Source organism: Pseudophryne corroboree, chromosome 4, assembly GCF_028390025.1.
Source record: "Pseudophryne corroboree isolate aPseCor3 chromosome 4, aPseCor3.hap2, whole genome shotgun sequence".
Classification (NCBI taxonomy): domain Eukaryota; kingdom Metazoa; phylum Chordata; class Amphibia; order Anura; family Myobatrachidae; genus Pseudophryne; species Pseudophryne corroboree.
Genome location: NC_086447.1, coordinates 386,781,645 through 386,807,148, shown reverse-complemented (window position 1 = coordinate 386,807,148; position 25,504 = coordinate 386,781,645). Strand labels below are relative to the sequence as shown.

General features: G+C 47.5%; 1 protein-coding gene and 1 pseudogene across 3 annotated transcripts in view; both read right to left on the bottom strand.

Annotated features, from left to right (window-relative positions):
* Positions 1 to 25,504, bottom strand: part of AGPAT5 (1-acylglycerol-3-phosphate O-acyltransferase 5) — a 167,478-nt gene that overhangs the window by 84,536 nt on the left and 57,438 nt on the right. For all 3 annotated transcript variants that reach the window (XM_063916682.1, XM_063916683.1, XM_063916684.1), the window contains 3 exons: positions 8,956 to 9,022; positions 2,880 to 2,995; positions 2,651 to 2,740 (listed from right to left, as the gene is read on the bottom strand). In XM_063916682.1, the coding sequence (XP_063772752.1) occupies positions 2,651 to 2,740; positions 2,880 to 2,995; positions 8,956 to 9,022 (273 nt within the window). The remainder of the gene's footprint in view (positions 1 to 2,650; positions 2,741 to 2,879; positions 2,996 to 8,955; positions 9,023 to 25,504) is intronic.
* LOC134912147 (5S ribosomal RNA) lies at positions 23,887 to 24,004 on the bottom strand (annotated as a pseudogene).

Here is a 25,504-nt window from a genome sequence, read left to right as displayed (position 1 = left end):
ATGTGAACTAAGGAAAATTATCACACTGAAGGAAAAAGCAGCAAAGTTGAGGCAATAGTACACAACCCAGGTAAAACAGACAGGCCTGATAGGAGTGACCCACGCCATACAATATTAAGCCCAACCTGCGACTGTACACCTATTTCTTTGCTACAAAAAAACTAAAACAAATCATAAGTACCTAATACACTGTTTGCAAACTAAGGGGGGATTTTAAATTGTTTTTGGGTAAGTCTTAGTAATGGGCAACAGGCAGATGACGATCAATTGCTCAGAGTTCTGTGGGTATCCATTACTTATCGCTCTTGGGGGGTAATTCCAAGTTGATCGCAGCAGGATTTTTGATAGCAATTGGGCAAAACCATGTGCACTGCAGGGGAGGCAGATATAACATGTGCAGAAAGAGTTAGATTTGGGTGGGTTATTTTGTTTCTGTGCAGGGTAAATACTGGCTGCTTTATTTTTACACTGCAAATTAGATTGCAGATTGAACACACCCCACCCAAATCTAACGCTCTCTGCACATGTTATATCTGCCTCCCCCTGCACTGCACATGGTTTTGCCCAATTGCTATCAAAAATCCTGCTGCGATCAACTTGGAATTACCCCCTTGTTGCACCCACATGCACCAGGTTTAGAAGTGTAAAGCGGCTAAACCCGTGCAACATATTGGGTGCCCAAAAGAATGACTTTTCGCTGATTTCTGCTCGCCACCTCAAGAGGTGGGCCCTGTACAGTGGCTAAACAACTGAATAGCTCTTGTCGGATGCCAATTAATAACGGCTGCCCAAAAACAATCATATTTCCCCCAAAGATACAAAATTGAGGAAAAAACAGCACAAAGAAAAAGTATCAATACTGAGGAAAAAGTGTGCTGCATGGGAATCTCGCCAAAAGTCTCTGTCATAGTGATAGGTGCATAAGGACACATGTAAGAGGACCAGAAGTAGAACAGCATCTGCCATGGACACACTTTTAAAAGGAGCATCAGTATCAAGGAGCAAAAGTTCCTCTCATTGCAAAGGAGCAATGCACTGGTAATAGGCATCAGTAAGCTGTATACACGTTCTTCCTTTTTTATAGTTTTTTGTATTTGTTTTTTGTTTTTTTTCGTTGGGGTGTTTTTTGCGGGGCAGGGAGGAGGGGGGGGGGAGTCGGGGGTTTCCAGCATTGGCAAGTGCTGATTTATAATCAGTATGTAAATTTTATATACCAACTTTAGAGTAATGAGCACTGGGGTGAGAATTTCAGTGAAGTTTTACCTAAATCTTCAGTAATCTTTGTGTACAATTCTAACAAAATTCAGGGAGAAGTGTGAAGATGTTTTATGCCATAAGCCAAGCGTTACATTAAAAAAAAATGAAGTCTATGGGAAGCAATGAACATAACAAATCTGAAGTTAAAAATACAGGCATCTATGTAAAAGCAAGGTTATATTTTCAACCTCTTTGAACCATCTGTTTTTGATTGCTATCCCACAGGACAACAGATTTCCATTTAATAATAGTATTAAATGACCTTCAGGCTGTGTGTTTAAGGTGTATATGAAACATAAATAAATTCTGTGAATATACACACACTTTGTTTAATGCACAAAGTTATTAAAAATATTGTCTAAAATGACCCTCAGGCTGTGTGTATAAGGTGTATATGAAACAAATACATTCTGTGCTTAGACTTAGGGCCCATCGTAATGATATCTAATTATGGTATGCAATTATTCCAAGATACGGAGAAATCCGATATCCAAAATACTTCTGGTCCCAAGCATTTTGGATAAGGGATACGCAACCTGTAGTTCAATGGGTTGGTCATCCTGCCTTGAAAGGACCAAGTCAGCCACCTAGGTGCACTGCATAGGTTACAGTGGGAAGGATGAGCAAATGACAGATGTGTAAAATACATTGGGAAATTAGGGAGAAAAGAAAATGTACATAACTGTTTCAAGTCTAGTTGACACCGACGTAAAGCTTTTATGTGGACTACATACGCATGTTACTCTACTGATACTACTACAAGCATTTGACTGGCTCATTTTTTACAGGTTAAATATAATTTATTGAAACTGATCAATGGTAAAGGAACATAAAGAGTACGTACAGAGGTGTCCTCTTACAAAGATGCTCTGGGCACTATAAGTCGTGTTACACATAACACGCGAGTGTCGTGTGACTCTATAGCACAGAGTGTCTTTTGTTTTGATTTTTCGCGAAAATGCGTCTTTTTGACGCAAAGTAATGCAAAAGAACGCACACGCAGCTTCTGCTGAATAAAATGATATGCAGCATGCCTAATTTTCTGTGCGTTTCTGCGACTGTATTTGCATACAAAATGCTATGCTTCAGTGTTTTCCTGAACAAGGCATTTCAAATGCAGATACAGCCGCAATTACACACAGAATATAGGCATGCCGCATATCATTTTAATCAGCCGAAGCTGCCCGTGCGTCCTATTGCATTACATCCATCATGGCGTGACTTGAAGGGCTGTTTAGCATGAGATGTCAGAGGACACATCTGTAAATGTACGCATCTTTTTTCTGCCAATATTGCATAACATTGTAAATGTTTAAAATGTCACATCTTTTATCATTACATGGAGCATGTTAAAAAATTTTTTTTTACATTTATAATTTAACATTTCACTTACCCGAGTCCCTGCCTTCATCTGAGACCCCAGTTTGTTTTTCATTTTGTTTTCATTAAATTTAGCACTCCTCTTGACATAAATTCCACCATGCTGTAAAACAAAAGATTTCAATATTACAGCAGAAAAATGAAAGCTACAGTACTAATATTTTGTTTATTTCGTTCTGATCCGACACTACCAACATAAAATGCATGTCTTATAAGCAAGTCATAATCCTCCAACAAATTACCTGTGAAAAATACCAGCCATACAGGGGAAGAAATTTCAGGCCATCCTTAAGAACATATCGAACATGACCCAAGGCATTCTGTTGCACAGCCATCATGTTTGCAATAATCCAGTCAACTGCCAGCAAGACAAAGAAATAGTATATTAGAATTCTAATGCATTTAATTTACAAGGCTTTGTCCTGGGACTCTGCATAGAACCTGTTGGTCAATTTAATGCATTTGGGGGTAGAGCAGGAATTAGAAGCTTTCAGTTGCTGCGTATGATTGTTCCTCCTGCACAAGCCAATTAACAACGGCTGGAAGAGTCTATACATAGCAGGCCGTGGTTCAGCTTTAAAAGCACTGACCTTTAATGGTAGTCAAATATACGCTTCTAAGTAAACAAAAATAAGAATTTACTTACCGATAATTCTATTTCTCATAGTCCGTAGTGGATGCTGGGGACTCCGTAAGGACCATGGGGAATAGCGGCTCCGCAGGAGACTGGGCACATCTAAAGAAAGCTTTAGGACTAACTGGTGTGCACTGGCTCCTCCCCCTATGACCCTCCTCCAAGCCTCAGTTAGGATACTGTGCCCGGACGAGCGTACACAATAAGGAAGGATCTTGAATCCCGGGTAAGACTCATACCAGCCACACCAATCACACCGTATAACTTGTGATCTGAACCCAGTTAACAGTATGATAACAGAGGAGCCTCTGAAAAGATGGCTCCCAACAATAATAACCCGATTTTTGTAACAATAACTATGTACAAGTATTGCAGACAATCCGCACTTGGGATGGGCGCCCAGCATCCACTACGGACTATGAGAAATAGAATTATCGGTAAGTAAATTCTTATTTTCTCTAACGTCCTAAGTGGATGCTGGGGACTCCGTAAGGACCATGGGGATTATACCAAAGCTCCCAAACGGGCGGGAGAGTGCGGATGACTCTGCAGCACCGAATGAGAGAACTCCAGGTCCTCCTCAGCCAGGGTATCAAATTTGTAGAATTTAGCAAACGTGTTTGCCCCTGACCAAGTAGCTGCTCGGCAAAGTTGTAAAGCCGAGACCCCTCGGGCAGCCGCCCAAGATGAGCCCACTTTCCTTGTGGAACGGGCTTTTACAGATTTTAGCTGTGGCAGGCCTGCCACAGAATGTGCAAGCTGAATTGTACTACAAATCCAACGAGCAATAGTCTGCTTAGAAGCAGGAGCACCCAGCTTGTTGGGTGCATACAGGATAAACAGCGAGTCAGATTTCCTGACTCCAGCCGTCCTGGAAACATATTTTCAGGGCCCTGACAACATCCAGCAACTTGGATTCCTCCAAGTCCCTAGTAGCCGCAGGCACCACAATAGGTTGGTTCAGGTGAAAACGCTGGAACCACCTTAGGGAGAACCTGAGGACGAGTCCTCAATTCCGCCCTGTCCGAATGGAAAATCAGATAAGGGCTTTTACAGGATAAAGCCGCCAATTCTGACACGCGCCTGGCCCAGGCCCGGGCCAACAGCATGACCACTTTCCATGTGAGATATTTTAACTCCACAGATTTAAGTGGTTCAAACCAATGTGACTTTTGGAACCCAAACTACATTGAGATCCCAAATTGCCACTGGAGGCACAAAAGGAGGCTGTATATGCAGTACCCCTTTTACAAACGTCTAAACTTCAGGGACTGAAGCTAGTTCTTTTTTGGAAGAAAAGTGACAGGGCCGAAATCTGAACCTTAATGGACCCCAATTTCAGGCCCATAGACACTCCTGTTTGCAGGAAATGTAGGAATCGACCCAGTTGAATTTCCTCCGTCGGGCCTTACTGGCCTCGCACTACGCAACATATTTTCGCCAATTGCGGTGATAATGTTTTTGCGGTTACATCCTTCCTGGCTTTAGATCAGGATATGGATGACTTCATCCGGAATGCCTTTTTTCCTTCAGGATCCGGTGTTCAACCGGCATGCCGTCAAACGCAGCCGCGGTAAGTCTTGGAACAGACAGGGTCCTTGCTGGAGCAGGTCCCTTCTTAGAGGTAGAGGCCACGGATCCTCCGTGAGCATCTCTTGAAGTTCCGGTTACCAAGTCCTTCTTGGCAAATCCGGAGCCACGAATATAGTGCTTTCTCCTCTCCATCTTATCAATCTCAGTACCTTGGGTATGAGAGGCAGAGGAGGGAACACATACACTGACTGGTACACCCACGGTGTTACCAGAGCGTCTACAACTATTGCCTGAGGGTCTCTTGACCTGGCGCAATACCTGTCGAGTTTATTAATCATGTGGACGACTTCTGGGTGAAGTCCCCACTCTCCCGGGTGGAGGTCGTGCTGAGGAAGTCTGCTTCCCAGTTGTCCACTCCCGGAATGAATACTGTTGACAGTGCTATCACATGATTTTCCGCCCAGCGAAGAATCCCTGCAGCTTCTGCCATTGCCCTCCTGCTTCTTGTGCCACCCTGTCTGTTTACGTGGGTGACTGCCATGATGTTGTCCGACTGGATCAACACCGGCTGACCTTGAAGCAGAGGTCTTGCTAAGCTTAGAGAATTGTAAATGGCCCTTAGCTTCAGGATATTTATGTGAAGTGATGTATCCAGGCTTGACCCTAAGCCCTGGATATTCCTTCCCTGTGTGACTGCTCCCCAGCCTCGCAGGCTGGCATCCGTGGTCACCAGGACCCAGTCCTGAATGCCGAATCTGCGGCCCTCTAGAAGATGAGCACTCTGCAACCACCACAGGATGGATACCCTTGTCCTTGGTGACAGGGTTATCCGCTGATGCATCTGAAAATGCGACCCGGACCATTTGTCCAGTAGGTTCCACTGGAAAGTTCTTGCGTGGAATCTAACGAATGGGATTGCTTCGTAGGAAGCCACCATTTTTACCCAGAACCCTTGTGCATTGATGCACTGAGACTTGGTTCGGTTTTAGGAGGTTCCTGACTAGCTCGGATAACTCCCTGGCTTTCTCTTCCGGGAGAAACACCTTTTTTCTGGACTGTGTCCAGGAGCATCCCTAGGAAACAGAAGACAAGTCGTCGGAACCAGCTGCGATTTTGGAATATTGAGAATCCAATCGTGCTGCCGCAACACTACCTGAGATAGTGCTACACCGACCTCCAACTGTTCCCTGGATCTTACCCTTATCAGGGAATCGTCCAAGTAAGGGATAACTAAAATTCCCTTCCTTCGAAGGGATATCATTTCGGCCATTACCTTGGTAAAGACCCGGGGTGCCGTGGACCATCCCTACGGCAGCGTCTGAACTGATAGTGACAGTTCTGTACCATAACCTGAGGTACCCTTGGTGAGAAGGGTAAATTTTGACATGAAGGTAAGCATCCTTGATGTCCCGAGACATCATGTAGTCCCCTTCTTCCAGGTTCGCAATCACTGCTCTGAGTGACTCAATCTTGAATTTGAACCTCTGTATGTAAGTGTTCAAAGATTTTAGATTTAGAATCGGTCTCACCGAGCCGTCTGGCTTCGGTACCACAATAGTGTGGAATAATACCCCGTTCCCTGTTGCAGGAGGGGTACCTTGATTATCACCTGCTGGGAATACAGCTTGTGAATGGCTTCCAAAACTGCCTCCCTGTCAGAGGGAGACGTCGGTAAAGCCGACTTTTGGAAACGGCGAGGGGGAGACGTCTCGAATTCCAATATGTACCCTTGAGATATTACCTGAAGGATCCAGGGGTCTACTTGCGAGTGAGCCCACTGCGCACTGAAATTCATTGAGAACGGGCCCCCACCGTGCCTGAGCTTGTAAGGCCCTAGCGTCATACTGAGGGCTTGGCAGAGGCGGGAAAGGGTTTCTGTTCCTGGGAACTGGCTAATCTCTTCAGCCTTTTTCCTTTCCCTCTGTCACGAGCAGAAAAGAGGAACCTTTTGTCCGCTTGCCAACAAAGGACTGCGCCTGATAATACGGCGTCTTATTTTGAGAGGCGACCTGGGGTACAAACGTGGATTTCCCAGTTGTTGCCGTGGCCACCAGGTCTAAAAGACCGACCCCAAATGTCCCCTTTCAAAGGCAATACTTCCAAATGCCGTTTGGAATCCGCATCACCTGACCATTTTACTGGTAGAATTGGACAACGCACTTATACTTGATGCCAGTCGGCAAATATTCCGCTGTGCATCATGCATATATAGAAATGCATCTTTTAAATGCTCTATAGGCAATAATATACTATCCTTATCTAGGATATCAATATTTCCAGTCAGGGAATCCGACCATGCCAACCCAGCACTGCACCTCCAGGCTGAGGCGATTGCTGGTCGCAGTATAACACCAGTATGTGTGTGAATACATTTTTGGATACCCTCCTGCTTTCTATCAGCAGGATCCTTAAGGGCGGCCATCTCATGAGAGGGTAGAGCCCTTGTTCTTACAAGCGTGTGAGCGCCTTATCCCCCCCCTAGGGGGTGTTTCCCAACGCACCCTAACCTCTGGCGGGAAAGGGTATACAGCCAATACTTTTTAAGAAATTATCAATTGTTATCGGGGGGAAACCCACGCATCATCACACACCTCATTTTATTTCTCAGATTCAGGAAAACTACAGGTAGTTTTTCCCTCACCGAACATAATACCCCTTTTTGGTGGTACTCTTATTATCAGAAATGTATAAAACATTTTCCATTGTCTCAATCATGTAACGTGTGGCCCTACTGGAAATCACGGTTGTCTCTTCACCGTCGACACAGGAGTCAGTATCCGTGTCGGCGTCTGTATCTGCCATCTGAGGTAACTGGCGCTTTAGAGCCCCTGACGGCCTATGAGACGTCTGGACAGGCACAAGCTGAGTAGCCGGCTGTCTCATGTCAACCACTGTTTTTTTATATAGAGCTGACACTTTCAACAGTACATCCACTCAGGTGTCGGCCCCCTAGGTGGTGACATCACTGTTACAGACACTCTGCTCCGTCTCCACATCATTTTTCTCCTCATACATGTCGACACAAACGTACCGACACACAGCACACACACAGGGAATGCTCTGATAGAGGACAGGACCCCACTAGCCCTTTGGGGAGACAGAGGGAGAGTATGCCAGCACACACCAGAGCGCTATATATATATATATATATATATATATATATATATATACATACAGGGATAACCTTATATAAGTGTTTTTCCCCTTATAGCTGCTGTATGTTTTAATACTGCGCCTAATTAGTGCCCCCCTCTCTTTTTTTAACCCTTTCTGTAGTGTAGTGACTGCAGGGAAGAGCCAGGGAGCTTCCCTCCAACTGAGCTGTGAGGGAAAATGGCGCCAGTGTGCTGAGGAGATAGGCTCCGCCCCCTTTTCGGCAGCCTTATCTCCCGTTTTTCTGTATATTCTGGCAGGGGTTAAATGCATCCATATAGCCCAGGAGCTATATGTGATGTATTTTTTGCCATGTAAGGTATTTTTATCATGTTTTATTGCGTCTCAGGGCGCCCCCCCCAGCGCCCTGCACCCTCAGTGACCGGAGTATGAAGTGTGCTGAGAGCAATGGCGCACAGCTGCAGTGCTGTGCGCTACCTTATTGAAGACAGGAACGTCTTCTGCCGCCGATTTTTCCGGACCTCTTCGCTCTTCTGGCTCTGTAAGGGGGCCGGCGGCGCGGCTCCGGGACCCATCCAGGCTGGGCCTGTGATCGTCCCTCTGGAGCTAATGTCCAGTAGCCAAGAAGCCCAATCCACTCTGCACGCAGGTGAGTTCGCTTCTTCTCCCCTTAGTCCCTCGATGCAGTGAGCCTGTTGCCAGCAGGTCTCACTGAAAATAACAAACCTAAACTAAAACTTTCACTAAGAAGCTCAGGAGAGCCCCTAGTGTGCACCCTTCTCGTCGGGCACATAAATCTAACTGAGGCTTGGAGGAGGGTCATAGGGGGAGGAGCCAGTGCACACCAGTTAGTCCTAAAGCTTTCTTTAGATGTGCCCAGTCTCCTACGGAGCCGCTATTCCCCATGGTCCTTACGGAGTCCCCAGCATCCACTTAGGACGTTAGAGAAACTATGTAAAATTGTCCAATATGAAATCTAATGACAGTGGCAACAACAGTTCTATTTGCCAATTTTGTGCTAAAAATGGTGTACCAACCTGTACATTGATGATTGGATAGGTACAAAATATTTTCCTTTTCTGGCAAGTCTCCATATATCACTATCTGCAGAAATAAGACAAACTTAAATTACATTTGGGCAAATTCCATGAAAATATGGACACAGAGCCTAAAACATAAATGTCGACACAGGTACAAGAAGTTGGCATTATCAGTTGAAGTGCTCTATTTTGCAAAGTGGACAAACAGGATTTTAATTACCTACTGGTAAATCCTTTTCTTGTAGTCCATAAGGGATATTGGGGATACTTTGTACGATGGGGTATAGACGGGGTCCAAAGGAGCCGGTGCACTTTAAATTTCTTCACTGGGTGTGCTGGCTCCTCCCTCTATGGCCCCTCCCACAGGAGGTAAAATAGTGCCCGAAGGAGAAAGGACATATATGAGAGAAGGAACATGATAACAGAGTGGCAAGATTTAATACCAGCACACCACAAACATAACCAGCAACGGCTGGTAACGATAACAGCAACAGCTGAACAGGTAGCCACATAACAGAGACCCTGCAGAAAAGTCAACGCACTGAGGCGGGCGCCCAAAATTCCTTATGGCCGAGAAAAGGATTTACTGGAAGGTAATTAAAAATAGGATTTTAATTACCTACCGGTAAATCCTTTTCTCATAGTCCGTAGAGGATGCGGGGGGCCATATTAGTACCATGGGGTATAGACAGGTCCACCAGGAGCCATTGGCACTTTAAGAGTTTAACAGTGTGGGCTGGCTCCTCCCTCTATACCCCTCCTACCAGACCCAGTCTAGAAACTGTGCCTGAGGAGACGACATACTTCGAGAGAAGGAATTACACAGATAGTGGCGAGATTCATACCAGCTCACACAAACAAGGCAAACCCGGCAACCCAGCCGGAAAACTCAGCAACAGCTGAAGAACATTACTGAACCAAGTAAGAACACAAAACTTAACTAAGAACAAAGCAGTACTGACCAAGTAACCACAGCAGGAAAACGAAGCGCTGGGGTCCATATTAGTACCATGGGGATGTACCAAAGCTCCCAGAAAGGGAGGGAGAGCGCGGAGGATCCTGCAGAACTGCTTGACCAAACTTGAGGTCCTCAGAGGCCAAAGTATCGAACTTGTAAAACTTAGTGAACGTGTTCGACCCAGACCAAATAGCCGCTCGGCAAAGCTGTAAAGCCAAGACACCCCGGGTAGCCGCCCAGGAAGAACCCACCTTACGAGTAGAGTGGGCCTTAACAGATTTCGGACACGGCAATCCTGCCGCAGAATAAGCATGCTAGATAGTGAACCTGATCCAGTGAGAAATCGTCTGCTTAGAAGCAGGACACCCAATTTTCTTGCGATCATACAGGACAAGCAGAGACCGATTTTCTGTGACGAGCAGTCCTCCTCACATAGATCTTCAAAGCCCTCACAACATCCAAGGCCTTTGAAGTAATCGAGGAGTCAGTAGCCACTAGCACCACAATAGGTTGGTTGATATAAAAAGCCGACAACCTTTGGAAGAAACTGTTGACATCCCGAGTTCCGCCTTATCTTCATGGAAGACCAAATAGGGACTTTTACAGGACAAAGCCCCCAATTCAAACATACGTCGTGCAGAAGCCAAGGCCAACAAAGTGACAGCCTTCCAAGTGAGAAACTTGACCTCAGCCTCCTGTAAAGGCTCAAACCAATCCGATTGCAGGAAATGCTACACCACGTCAAGGTCCCAGGGAGCAGTAGGTGCCACAAAGGGAGGCTGGATGTGCAGAACCCCATTCAAAAAGGTCTGACCCTCAGAGAGGGCAGCCAATTGTTTCTGGTAGAAAGTGGATAACGCCAAAATTTGGACCTTTAGTGACCCCAATCTCAGGCCCATATCCACACCTGCTTGCAGGAACAGGAGAAACCATCCAAGTTGAAACTCCACCGCAGGAAACTTCTTGGATTCACACCAAGACACATTTTTTCAAAATTCGATGGCAATGTTTAGACGTTACTCCCTTTCTATCCAATATCAAGGTAGGAATAACCGCGCCTTGAATACCCTTCCGAGCTAAGATCTGGCGCTCAACCGCCATGCCGTCAAACGTAGCCGTGGTAAGTCTTGATAAGCGAACGGACCCTGTTGTAGAAGATCCTCCCGAAGAGGTAGAGGCCGTGGATCTTCCACTAGTAGATCCAGCAGATCCGCATACCAAGCCCTCCTTGGCCAGTCCGAAGCAATGAGGATTGCCTGAACATTTGTTCTTTTTACAAGCTGTAGAACTCCTGGAATGAGAGGAAGTGGAGGGAACACATACACTGACTGGGACACCCACGATGTCACCAGTGCGTCCACCGCCACTGCTTGTGGGTCTCTCGACCTGGAACAGTACTTCCACAGCTTCTTGTTGAGGCGGGAGGCCATCATGTCTATGTAATGTATACCCCACCAACCAGTTACCTCTTAGAACACCTTCGGGTGGAGTCCCACTCTCCTGGATGGAGATTGTGTCCGCTGAGCAAGTCCGCTTCCCAGTTGTCTACTCCTGGAATAAAGATTGCTGACATCGCCACTGCGTGCCTTTCCGCCCAGAGGAGGATTCTTGCCACCTCTGACATTGCAGCTCTGCTCTTCGTTCCGCCTTGTCGGTTTATGTAGGCCACCGTGGTCACGTTGTCCGACTGCACCTGAACATCCTGACCCTGTAGAAGGTGTGCTGCTTGAAGAAGACCGTTGTACACGGCTCTTAGCTCCAGGATGTTTATAGGAAGAAGGGATTCCTGATTTGACCACCTCCCTTGGAAGGTTTCCCCTCGAGTGACTGCTCCCCAACCTCTGAGACTTGCATCTGTGGTTATAAGGATCTAGTCCTGAACCCCGAACCTGCGGCCCTCCAGAAGGTGTGGCAGTTGTAGCCACCAGAGGAGCGAAATCCTTGCTTTCAGCGACAGACGTATCCTCTGATGCATGTGCAGGTGAGATCCCGACCACTGGTCCAGGAGATCCAGCTGAAAGGACTGAGCATGAAACCTTCCGTACTGCAGAGCCTCGTAGGAGGCAACCATCTTCCCCAAAAGGCGGATGCACTGATGAACAGATACCCGGGCAGGCTTTAAGACATACCGGACCATTGACTGTATCACCAACACTTTCTCTACTGAGAGAAACACCCTCTGCACCTCCGTGTTGAGGATTATCCCCAGGAAAGACAGCCTCCTTGTCGGCTCCAGATGAGACTTTGGAAGGTTCAGGATCCAACCGTGCTCCCTGAGCAGATGCGTCGTGAGAGCACTGGACCGTAATAACTTCTCCCTGGACGATGCCTTGATCAGCAGGTCATCCAGATATGGAATTATGTTCACCCCCTGCTTGCGGGGGAGATCAATCATCTCCGCAATCACCTTGGTGAAGATCCTTGGTGCCTTGGAGAGAGCGAATGGTAGCGCTTGAAACGGATAGTGATTGTCTAACAGTTCAAACCTGAGATAAACCTGATGCAGCGACGAAATGGGAATGTGGAGGTACGCATCCTTGATGTACAGGGACAGCAGAAACTACTCCTCCTCCAGACCTGAGATCACCGCCCTCAGAGATTCCATTTTGAATTTGAACTCCCTTAGATAAACCCTTATCTAAGTTCAAAATTGGCCTGACCGAACCATCCGGCTTTGGTACCACAAAAAGGTTCGAATGGTAACCCTTGTTTTGCCGATGAGGTGGAACTGGAACAATGACTTCCAACAGTTCCAATTTTCAGACAGCTTCCTGTAGAATAGCTCTGTCTACCAGCAAAACTGACAAGCATGATTTGAAGAATCGGTGAGGTGGAAGAGTTTGAAACTCCAGCCTGTTACCTCGGGACACAATATCCTGCACCCAGGAATCCAGGCCGGACGACACCCAGACGTGGCTGAAATGCCGGAGTCTTGCTCCCACCTGACCGACCTCCAGACTGTGCGGTCCACCGTCATGCTGAGGATTTTGAGGCACCAGAAGTAGACTTCTGGTCCTGGGAACCTGCAGGTAAAGGTTTTTTGGATTTAGCCCTACCGCCTCTAAAGAAGGTGTTAGAGGGCTTGTTCTTTCTAGTCCTAGCGGGCCGAAAGGACCGACGTATTGGTAGAAAACGGTTTCTTCGTAGCCGGTGCAGCTGAGGGAAGAAAAGGAGACTTGCCTGCGGTTTCCGTGGAGATCCACGCATCCAGCGCCTCTCTAAAGAGAGCCTGACCTGTGTAGGGTAGGTTCTCCACACTTCTCCTGGATTTCGCATCCGCAGACCATTGGCGCAGTCAGAGACCTCTGCGACCCGAGATGAACATGGAGGAGATCCCTGCAGCCATGGAACCCAGGTCCTTCATGGATTCTACCATAAATCCAGCAGAATCCTGTATGTTACATAAAAACAATTCAACGTCACCTTTATTCATCGTAGCCAAGTCTTCCAGTAGTATGCCTAACCACTTTACTATAACTTTAGAAATCCATGCTCAGGCAATAGTAGGCCGCAGTATCGCCCCTGAAGCCCTGTATATGGACTTGAGCGTAGTGTCAACCTTGCGATCTGCCGGTTCTTTCAATGCGGTAGATCATGGGACAGGTAAAACCACCTTCTTTGACAGTCTGGAGACAGATGTGTCAACTATAGGCAGGTTTTCCCATTTTTTCCTATCTTCCTCAGGTAAGGGAAAAGCAACCAGAACCCTTTTTGAAATCTGGAATTTTTTCTCTGGGTTTTCCCAGGATTTTTCAAAAATAGCATTTAATTCTTTAGGTGCAGGGAAGGTTAGCGAGGCTTTCTTAGCATCAGTGAAGCAAGCCTCCTCAACCTGCTCAGGAGTTGCGTCAGCAATGTTCAACACATCTCCCATGGCCTCAGTCATCAACTGCACCCCCTTAGCAAGTGATGCCGCCCCCCTCAACACATCCCCATCACCGTCTGCTGTGTCAGAATCGGTATCCGTGTCATCCTGCGTAATTTGGGCAAGAGCGCGTTTTTGAGGGTGTACCGCAGAGGGGCCCGAGGGAACAGAACCAGACCATACTGGTCTGTAAAGCCTGAGTAACATTCTCAGTCTGTGCAACCCTCTCAGAAATCTGAGAAATAACCCCCTTAAGAGAGGCTAACCACTCCGGTTCCCTAGCCAGGATATGCGCTACAACAGTGCAATCCTGATTACATAGAATGGGATCTTCCTAAGATATATCCTCTGCAGCATATGATAAAGAGTCTCCAGACATGGCTGCTAGCAATCCCCACACACCCCACATACACACAGGGTAATGGCAGAGTCCCCCCCCAAGAATGTCAGAGAGAGACAGAGATTGGAGCCAACCCACACACAGCGCTTCTGAGGAACAGGGTAATCCCCACTTCACGCTGACTGTGCTCCTTAATAGGTAGACACAGTATGCACACTGCCTCCCCCCTTCTACAACCCCCTGGTACCGTAGAGATAGCTGGAGTTGATGTGGAGGGACAGCGCTGAAGACTGCAGGCAGAGAAAACGGTGCTGAATGCTGCTGGGTCTACTGAGAAGCTCCGCCCCCTGAAGATGGCGCGTCTTCCCGCTCTTCACAAGGATTATACTGGCCTGAGGTATATGTTGGCTGAAATCCAGGGACCTCGACAGGCTTGCTGACCAGTGCAGGGTGTAGGTGCTGTCTCAGGGTGCCCCTCACAGCGCCGCATAGTGTGTGCCTCTGAGCTCCGCAGCGTGGTTAATACCGCGCTCCCTACCCTGTTGCCCCCATCTTCACACCGGCTCCCCGCTTGTCAGGGGGGCTGGTGACTAACTTGCCACGATCTTATAGCTCTGCAAGGGGGTGGCGGCATGTAGCTGGGGTAAGCGATCCCCTGTGGCGGCGAACGTTCTATCCCCTCAGGAGCTCAGTGTCCTGTCAGCGGAGTAAGTAGCTCAGACCCCGCAGGGCGGACACTACTCCCCCCTCCCCCCTCCTTAGTCCCACGAAGCAGGGAGGCCTCCCTGTGCCTAAACTCTATTAAAAATAATAAAACTAAAAGAACTCCTATGGAGCTCCCTTAGCTGTGACCGGCTCCTCCGGGCACATTTTCTAAACTGGGTCTGGTAGGAGGGGCATAGAGGGAGAAGCCAGCCCACGCTGTTAAAACTCTTAAAGTGCCAATGGCTCCTGGTGGACCGTATATTCCCCATGGTACTAATATGGACCCCAGCATCCTCTAGGACGTAAGCTTCCAGAATGGGCGGGAATGTGCAGAGACTTTTGCAGCACTGCCTGCCCAAACTGGGTATCCTCTTTGGCCAGGGTATCAAACTTGTAGAACTTTACAAAAGCGTTCTTCCTTGACCAGGTAGCAGCTCGGCACAGTTGCAAGGCCAAGACCAGCCGCCTAAGAAGAGCCCACTGATATTGTAGAGTGGGCCTTCATAGACTGTGGAAAAGGCAAAGCTGCCGACACATAGGCCTGCTGGATAGTAAGCCTAAGCCAACGAGCAATGGACTGCTTTGAAGCAAGACAACCCTTTTTCTACGCATCATAGAGCACGAACAAAGAATCCGTCTTTCTGATCCGAGCAGTTCGCTTGACATAGATCTTTAAGGCTCGGGCAGCATTCAATGCCTCCGGAGGAGAAGAAGTGTCAGAACTGGACGAAACCACAATAGGTTGATTCAGGCGAAATGCAGAGACAACCTTCAGCAGGAACTGCTGCCTAGTCCTCATCTCCGCTCTGTCCTCGTAAAAGACAAAGTATGGGCTCTTACACGATAAGGCCCCCAATTCTGAGACCCGCCTAGCAGAAGCCAGGGCCAGTAACATCACTGTCTTCCACGTGAGGTACTCATCTTCTACAGTCATCAGAGGCTCAAACCAGGAGGACTGCAGAAATTCCAACACCACATTCAAATCCCAGGGTGCCGTAGGCAGCACAAAAAAAGAGGTTGTATGTGGAGTACCCCTTGCAAGAAGGTCTGAACTTCTGGCAACAGTGCCAATTTCCTCTGGAAGAAAATGGAGAGAGCTGAAATCTGGACCTTAATGGAACCCTGACGCAATCCCTTAGCCACACCAGCCTGCAGGAAACGCAAGGAGCGTTCCAAGTGGAACTCTGCAGACGGATATGTGCGTTCCTCGCACCAAGAGACATATCTTCTCCAGATATGAGGATAGGGTTTTGACGTCACAGGTCTCCTGGCCTGAACCATGGTAGCAATAACCTTTTTGGAAAGGCCTTTATTATGAGCTAGGATGTTCCGCTCAACCTCCATGCTGTCAAACGAAGTCAACGTAAGTCTGGGTAGACAAACGGTCCTTGTTGAAGATCGCTTCTTAGTGGTAGAGGCCAAGGGTCTTCGACGGACATGTCCAGAAGATCCATGTACCATGCCCTCCGAGGCAAATCCGGGGGGGCCAATCAGAATTGCCTGGACTCCTTGATTTCTGATTTGCTTGAGCACCTTTGGGAGCAACGAAATCGGAGGAAACAGGTAGACCAGCCGGTAAGGCCAAGGCGACGTCAGTGCATCCACTGCCCTTGCCTGAGGGTCCCTGGTTTGTAATACCAGTGAAGCTTCTTGTTGAGACGAGAAGCCATCATGTCTATCTGCGGGCAGCCCCACCGGTGGATGATCTGTTGGAACACCTGATGGTGGAGACCCCACTTCCCTGGGTGGAGATTGTGACGACTCAGGAAGTCCGCTTCCCAGTTGTCCACACCCGGAATGAAGATTGCGGACATTGCTCTTGCATTTCTTTGCGCCCAGAGGAGTATTTTTGACACCTCTCATATGCAGGCTTGGCTTTTTGTTCCTCCTTGTCGATTGATGTACGCCACTGCTGTGGCGTTGTCCGACTGAACTTGAATCGCGTGATCCGTGAGCAGAGGAGAGGCCTGAAGCAGAGCATTGTAGATCGCCCGAAGTTCCAGAATGTTGATCGGAAGGAGGGCTTCGTGGGCTTGCCCTGGAACTGTGCACCCAGGGTGACAGCACCCCATCCTCGCAGACTTGCATCCGTTGTGAGGAGGGTCCAATCCTGCATCCCGAAACTCCGGCCTTCAGGTAGGTTGAAGGACTGCAGCCACCACAGGAGGGAAATCCTGGCCTGAGGCGACAGCCGAATCATCCGGTGCATCTGTAAATGTGATCCGGATCACTTGCTCAGGAGATCCAATTGAAATGTTCTGGCATGGAACCTCCCATACTGGATCACCTCGTATGAGGCGACCAACTTCCCCAACAATCTGATGGAAAGATTGATGGATGCTCGAGTAGGTCGGAGCACCATGTGTACCATCTCCTGAAGTGTTCTCGCTTTGTCCAGCAACATCCCCAAGAACAGGAGCTGTTGGATCAGCTCCAGGTGGGACGTCTGTAGATTGAGAATCCACCCAAGGTGCGACAGAAGTTGGACAGTGTGGTCGATATGGAGCAATAAAAACTCCCAGGATCTTGCTTTTAGCAAAAGATCGTCCAGGTAAGGGTCAACATTGACCCCTTGGACCCGGAGCATCATCTCCGCCATCAGCTTTGTGAATACCCTCGGAGCCTTGGACAGGCAAAAGGGTAGTGCCCGGAACTGGTAATGATCGTCCAGTAGGGTAAACCTCAGATAAGCCTGATGAGGTGGCCAAATTGGAATATGAAGGTAGGCGTCCTTGATATCCAAGGAAACCAAGAATTCCTGTTCTTCCAGGCCCGCAATCACTGCCCTCAGGGATTCCATTTTGAACTTGAAAACCTTCAGGTAAGGATTCAAGGACTTTAGATACAAAATGGGTCGTACCGAGCCGTCCGGCTTTGGTACCACAAACAGGTTGGAGTAATAACCCCTGCCTCGTTGTGGTATCGGTACTGGAACAATGGTGTGGGACTGGACCAACTTTCAGATGGCCTGTTGCAACGTAACCTGCATATCCTCCAAAGCTGGTAAGCTTGATTTGAAAAATCGTTGGGGAGGAGCGCCGTCGAACTCCAGCTTGTAGCCCTGAGAAATGAGTTCCCTTACTCAGGTATCCTGGCAGGAGCCTTCCCAGATGCGGCTGATGTGACGCAGTCGAGCTTTCATCTCAAGATCTCCTCGCGGTGGGTGGGTACCGTCATGCTGAGGACTTATTGAAAGCAGAACTGGTGCTTTGCTCCTGAGAACCGGTGGTGGCAGGTCTATTTGACTTACCTCTAGTGCCTCTATTCGCATTGGAGGCTCCTCTGGCCCTAGATCAAAATCTGTTAGACCGAAAGGACTGCACAGATGGCCCCGGGTAGGAACACCTAGCCGACGGGGCCCGAGGGGAGAAACGTGGATTTCCCAGCCGTGACTTTGGAAATCCACGTATACAACTCAACCTCAAAGAGCCATTCCATGGAAAAGGGGAGGGATTCCACAGTGCACTTTGATTCTGCGTCCGCTATCCACTGACGCAACCACAAAGCTTTGCGTGCCGACACTGCCATGGCAGAAGTCCTAGCATTAATAGTCCCCATCTCCTTAAGCGAGTCATACAGGACGAGTGTAGTGTCCTGAATGTGCTTGAGAAGAGTCACCATAGTGACCAGAGACATATCCCCGGAGAGGCACCCCTGAATTTGAGTAGTCCATGTATGAATGGCATGGGTCACCCAGCAACCTGCTATGACCGGCCTCTGCGATACATCTACTGCCGTGTAAATAGATTTGAGTGTAGTCTCTATCTTTCTGTCCCCAGGATCCTTCATGGTAAAGGAGCCCGGGGCAGGCAGCACCGTCTTTTTGGACAGTTGAGAGACTGATAAGTCAACCCCGAGGGTTCTTCTCAAAATTTCCTACCTTCAGGAGCAAATGGGAAAGCGTGCAAAAACATTTTTGACACTTGGAATTTTTTGTCTGGATTTTTCCAGGCCAACTTGAAAAGGTCATCTAACTCTACAGAATCAGGGAAAACGACATTAGGCTTGTCTTGTGTAAAGAAAAATGACTGCTGTGACGCAGCGTCCTCTAGAGGGAGCTTTAACAAGTCATTACCCTGAGCAGAATCAGAATCCCCACTAATAGGATCTAAGTACTCCCCATCCTCCTGTATAAACCACGCTTTGTGGACCTGCATGAGAGATGGAGGGCTGTGTAACATCTGCCCTAGCAGCTAAGTCTGATACAGCCTGCTGTAGTAGCTGAATTTTCTGAACATTAGCAGTGTGTTGTGATGACATATCAGGCATCATAGTTTTAAAAGTCCCTAGCCAGGAGGCCACTTCACTGATTTGTGAAGATTGGCTGCATTGTTCACATGAAACAGAATCAGTATATAAGGGAGAGAATCTAGTGGGGCATACACTACAGAGTTTGTGTTTACCCATGTTTACAGTAATCACAATAACATACACACAGACAGTATATTGCTCAAGCCTGCCCTTACTGTATGTGAGAGGAGACACAGAGAAAGACACCAGCACACCCCTAGCTGCACAGTCCCAGTGAGGCTGCCAGCTAACTATAACACAGTGAAACCTAATGATTTCTGTCCTATATAGGACACAGATTGTGTACAATAGCGGCTCTCCCCTTTGCTACACCCTGTACCAGTTTTCCAGCGTGTCTGAGGAGTCAGGAAGCGCTGTGTGTACCGTTTGCTGCTGCATTAAGCAGAGGAAGGCGGCAAAATGCCTCAGGTCACGCTCTGAGGTATCACCGCCCCGACCCCCCATCCCTCAATGATGCCGGAGCTACTGTGATTTTTATACTGGCAAAGTTTCCTATCATGCTTAAAAACATCACACAAGTGCCCATTTAAACCATATTGAGCCAGTTCACATAGGGGGCTCTAGCGGGTCCCCCCAGGAGCACTTTGAACCGGAGGACCTCCCTAGCGGGGACCCCGGTTTCTACTCACCACAGACGTCACCTTCAGGCATATGTTAGGGGTGTGCAGCGTACTGCGATTGCGACAGCCAAGGCGCAGTGTCCCGCTGAACAAACATCCTCTCAGGACAGTGGTCCTGCAGCGGGGAAGCGGCTCTGCACCTTGCAAGGCCAGTGACCATCCCCCTTACTTCCCACGGTGCAGGTATGCTGTTGCCCAAACAGCATACCGAAAATAATAAAAGTTTAAAATAAATTGAAGAAAACTCCCTGGAGCTGCAGAGATGTGCATCGTCTCCTGAGGGCACTTTTTTCTAAACTGCCTGTGAGAGGGGGCATAGAGGGGAGAAGCCAGCACACCCAGTGAAGAAATTTAAAGTGCATCAGCTCCTTTGGACCCCGTCTATATACCATCGTACTTAGTCTCCCCAATATCCCTTATGGATGCTAGAGAAATATATACGTTATGGTAAGAACTTACAGTTGATAACGGTATTTCTACTAAGTCCACAGGTTCCACAGGATAACAATGGGATATGATGGAGCGACAGCGGATTGGCACCAAACGATCACAAGCTTTCAGGCCTCCCAGGATGCAAGGGGCCCGTCCATATATCCCCGCCCACTGGCTCAGGAAATATATCCGTTAATTCCAAAGCATCCAGGCAGGAGCATCATGTAGAGACCTAATCAGGCGAGAAGAACAGACTTGCACATCCTTCCGTACAAGAAGGAAGAGGTTAGTGAGTAGCAAGATCCTCAAATCAGGAGCGTCAGGGTGGGATTCCTGTGGAACCTGTGGACTTAGGAGAAATACCGTTATCAACGGTAAGTTCTTACCATAACGTATATTTCTCAGGCATGTTCCACAGGTTATCCACAGGATAACAATGGGATTTCCCAAAGCAATTTTAGCGGTGGGGACGCGCCTGATTGGACAGGTGAACCTTTCACCCGAAATCAGCATCATAAGAGGCAAAAGTATCCAAAAAAAATGTCTATTGAATGTGTTAATGGAAGACTATGTGGCTGCCTTACTTATCTGTTCTGCTGAAGCACCATGTTGTGTGAACAGAGACATTAGCCGGAACAGGAAGATCCGCTTGAGAGTATGCTTCCGAAATAGTCATTCGAAGCCCTCTAGCCAGCGTCTATTTAGTAGCAGGCCATCCTCTCTTGTGAATTCCGTAGAAATTGGAGAGAACCTGTCTTTCTGATGGCACTTGTGCGATCCACGTAGATCCTTAATGCTCGGACTACGTCCCGGGACGCATCTCTCGCAGAAAATCCAGATACCTGAAAAGCCGGGACTACATTTTCTTCATTAAGGTGGAATTTTGACACCACCTTAGGAAGATACCCAGACCTAGTTCTGAGAACTGCTTTATCTGGATAACAAAAACAGAAAAGGAGAACAATATTACAGCGCTCCTAATCTGATACTCTTCTAGCTGACGCCATAGCCAGTAGAAAGAGAACTTTAGCTGTCAACCATTTATTAAGTGGTTCAAATGAAGCAATTTGAAGGGCTTTGAGGACTAGACCTAAGTCCCAAGGAACTGTAGGAGGAACAAAAGGAGGTTGAATGCGCAGCATTCCCTGGAAAAAGTACACACATCCTGTAAATTGGCATTTTTTTTCTCTTGGAACCCTACAGTCAATGCTGATACTTGTACTCTCAAGGAAGCCACCTTCAAACCCTTATCCATTCCTGCCCGAAGGAAATCTATGACCCAGGAAACCTGGAAAGATTTCGGGTCCATATTTCTTTCACTGCACCATGAATATAGGCCTGCCATATTCGGTGATAAATGCGAGCTGAGGAGTGTTTCCTTGCTCTGTGCAATGTTTGAATTTACCTGCAGCGAGAATCCTCTTGACTTCAGGATAGGTTTCAAGAGCCACGCCATCAACGATCCAGATGCCTATGATAACAAGGACCCTGCATTAGTAGATCTGGACGTTGAGGGAGCAGACGTGGAGCATCCATCGACCTTCTCTGTAGATCTGTGTACCATTGCCTTCTGGGCCAAGCTGAAGCTATTAGAATCACGGCACCCTTTGCTTCTTTTATCTTCCTCACCACCCTGGTAGCAGGATGATAGGAGGAAATAGATACGACAGATTAAACTCCCATTTCACTGACAAGGCGTCCACAAAGATCGCCCCGGGATCCTTTGTTCTTGCCCCGTATGCGGGCACTTAGTTGTTCAGACGGGACGCCATGAGATCTATCTTTGGCAAACCCCACTTGTCTACCAGAGTCTGAAAGACTTCCGGGTGTAGAGCCCATTTGCTTGTTTGAATGGCGTGTTGACTGAGAAAATCCGCTTCCCAGTCCCGGAACGGATACTGCAGACAATGCTGGAAGATAGAGTTCTGCACACTTTAGTATGTGACTTACCTTTTTCATTGCTGCTTTGCTGCGCGTTCCTACCTGATGGTTGAGGTACGCCCCCGCCGTTAAATTGTCAGAGCGGATCTGGACTGGTCTTCCTTGAAGAGTGTCTTTTGCCTGAATCAGTGCCATGTATATGGCCCAAAGTGCTAACAGATTTATTGGCAGGCAACTTTCTTCTATGGTCCATTGTCCCTGGAACCATAATCTTCCGGACACTGCTCCCCAGCCCTGGAGACTGGCATCTGTTGTCAGGATCTCTCATCTGATATCCAGAAGATTCTCCCTTTGTCTAGATGGGATGTCTATAGCCACCAGGCTGATGACTTTCGTACCTTGTGTGTGAAAGTACCATAGTCTGTTTCTTTGTCTGACGTATTCCATATCTTCTGGCTAGAACCAGACGCTGCCGAGGTCTTGAGTGGAATCGTGCATACTCCACCATGTCGAATGTTGACACCATCAAACCCATCAGTCGCATAGCTGCATGGATTGATATCGTTTGACTGTGTAACAACTCCTGAGTACTTGACTGTACCCTGGATATCTTGTTCCAAGGTAATCCATTTTCTGCAGACTGGAATTCAGTACAGCCCCACAGTGAGACATCCGTTGTGACGGAACCCGAGATGACTTTGTCCAATTTATGAACCACCCGTGCCTCTGCAGAACAATCATTGTTTGTTGGAGATGGCACAGAAGCCTTTCCTGTGCCTAGATAAAAAAATGTGGTCGAAGTATGACAATTTTCTTATCCCCCTCTTGCGGAGATAAGCTGCCATAATCATGATAATTTTGGTGAATATTCTGGAGGTTGTGGCTAACCCCAAGGGTAAGGTCTGGAACTGAAAATGTTGCTGGAGGTTGGTGAACCTTGAGATGGAACAGTGCTATAGGAACCTGTAGGTAAACATCCTGACTATCCAGAGATACCCTGTAATTCCCTGGTTCCATGCTAAAACTATGGAGCGCAACGTTTCCCTGTGAACCGTGGTACCCAAAGTTATTTGTTTAGGATTTTAAGATTGGGGTGAAAGGATCCTTCTGAACCCAAACCCGGTTGGAGTAAAACCCCCTGTCCCTATTGTGCAGGGGTTACTGGACTGCCTATTTCCGACAAAAGCAATTTCTGAACTGCTTCTTGCAACCACTGTCCTTCGCCTCTACCAGAGACGGACTGGAACAGAAACTTCGCGGAGGATGCTACTTGAAGAGAGATATAACCTAGAGATACTGCTTCTTGCACTCAGGCATATGTTTGTAAACTGTTACCAGATCTGTGCAGACTGAAGAAGTTGGCCCCCTATCCTGGGGTCCCCCAGAAGGAGGCCCGCACCATCATGCTGATGGCTTATCCTCTGGTTTGGAAGCTGGCCCTCTGGTTGCCTTTGCTTCTTTGCCTTACCAAACGTATTGTATTGGTGCTGTTATGTTCCTTTATGACAGACAAGGCCGAAAACCGGATCCCTATGTTTGGTGTTATATGTGGAAGGAAACGTGACCTTCTTGGAGTCTGATTTTGACTCTAGAATATCTGTTAACTGATTACCAACAGAAACTTCCAGCCAAAGGCACATTTTCCAGAACATTCTTTGATTCTGAATCAGCTTTCCATGTATGTAAGCAACACTGCTCTGCGAGCAACTATTGTTAATGCTGATGCCCTAGAATATTAGTGTCCATATGATCTATATGGGATTCTTGCTCCCTTGCAAGCGCTGAAAAACCTGTCTTCCAGTACCTCAGCCCAGTGTACCTACAGCACCTGATATTCCAAGATGGTCTCCCATCCAAGAACTAACCAGGCCCAACACTGCTTAGCTTCCAAGATCTAGCGAGATTGGGCCCATCCAGTGTGGTGTGCTGTAGATTGCAAGGTGAAGTCATGGCTGGCCTTATGACTGCCCCAGACAGAGACAATATGGTTTTCATAAAACCATCCCTCTATTGACGTTGATGGCAAAGGCCATATATATTTTCACACTATCAAATGATAGGAGTTTCTCTATAGGAGGCATTTCCCGTTTTTAAACAGCCCTCAGCTGGAAAAGGATATTTGAATCCTATTTACTGGGAACCTATATTCTTTATTGGGTATAGCCCAAACCTTTTCCCTGATTTTCATCAGCTGCTAGGGTCCCCCATGAGGAGGCCCTATTTTTTTGGGACGTTTAAAAATAGGTACCTTATTTTTAACACAGGCTCTGCTGAATCCTCTAAGGACAGAAAAGCCTTTACTGCTCTCATTAACTCAGCTATATTTACCTGTTGCATGCCGAAGAAGAGTATATAGGAGGTTTCATCGTCTGATGAATCATCCTGTGCAGTTGATGATTTATTTACACTCTGTTTCTCAGCTTGTTTTATTGGAGAAGCTGTTGGGGATACCGTAGGTAGAGAGCTGCCTATATGGGTTAATAATAAACCCTATTACTGGTATCAAAGCTGTAGGATTTAACCTTTCAGCTATACAGGACAAGGTCTGTGCAAACATCGCTCCAAAGGGAATTTATCTATTATGCTGACAAGCCAACCATTTTACACATGTACCATCGTGTACCAGATCAGAGAGGATAATACAGTTATTGCAAAACATGATATGAGTGTTGGTGTTACTTTAAGTGTACTCTCGTCAATAATCAGCACTTTCACAGAGTACTACACAATTTGTGACTGTAACCACTTTATAGTTCTAAAGTGATATCAATCTGACTCCTACCCATGCACCAGCATTGAGAATCAAAGACCAACTGACAAACATATATTAAAGTCAGCAATCACACTAGCAGTCGCATGAGCACATAATCAACTACAAACACATTTTAATGTAGGAATACATATTACTGTATTCTGTTTCATACAGATCTTAATGTATTCAGACTCATTGCGAAGAAAACCACAATAATGTACACAAACTCATATGCAATAGTCATTGAAATTTAGTGATGTATAACCCGTACTCTGCAGAGTGGGATACAGGGAGACTCACCTCACTTCCAAGATCGATCAATACGTTAGCGAACACTGAGTGGATCCAGACGCTACTAGTGTACACCGCCGCTCCGGGAACTTTAAGTGAACACAGACGCACTGTGCATACAGACGCACCGGCCATACAGACGCCTGTATTGCGACCGGGTCTCTACGCGGTAGCGCTTAGTGAACACAGACGCAGCGGCCTATGCTGCGACCGAGACCCCTCGTGGTAGCATCTAAGACGGAAATGAGGCAACAGTTCATGGCGGGAGACTCGCAGAAACTGGTCAAACTGGGGAGAGGGGCGACCAGGAGAGCGTCTAACTCCCCACCGCTGACATCAACCCTAGGGATCGCAGCCTCATACTAATCCTGGTGTCTTATGATCCCTAAGG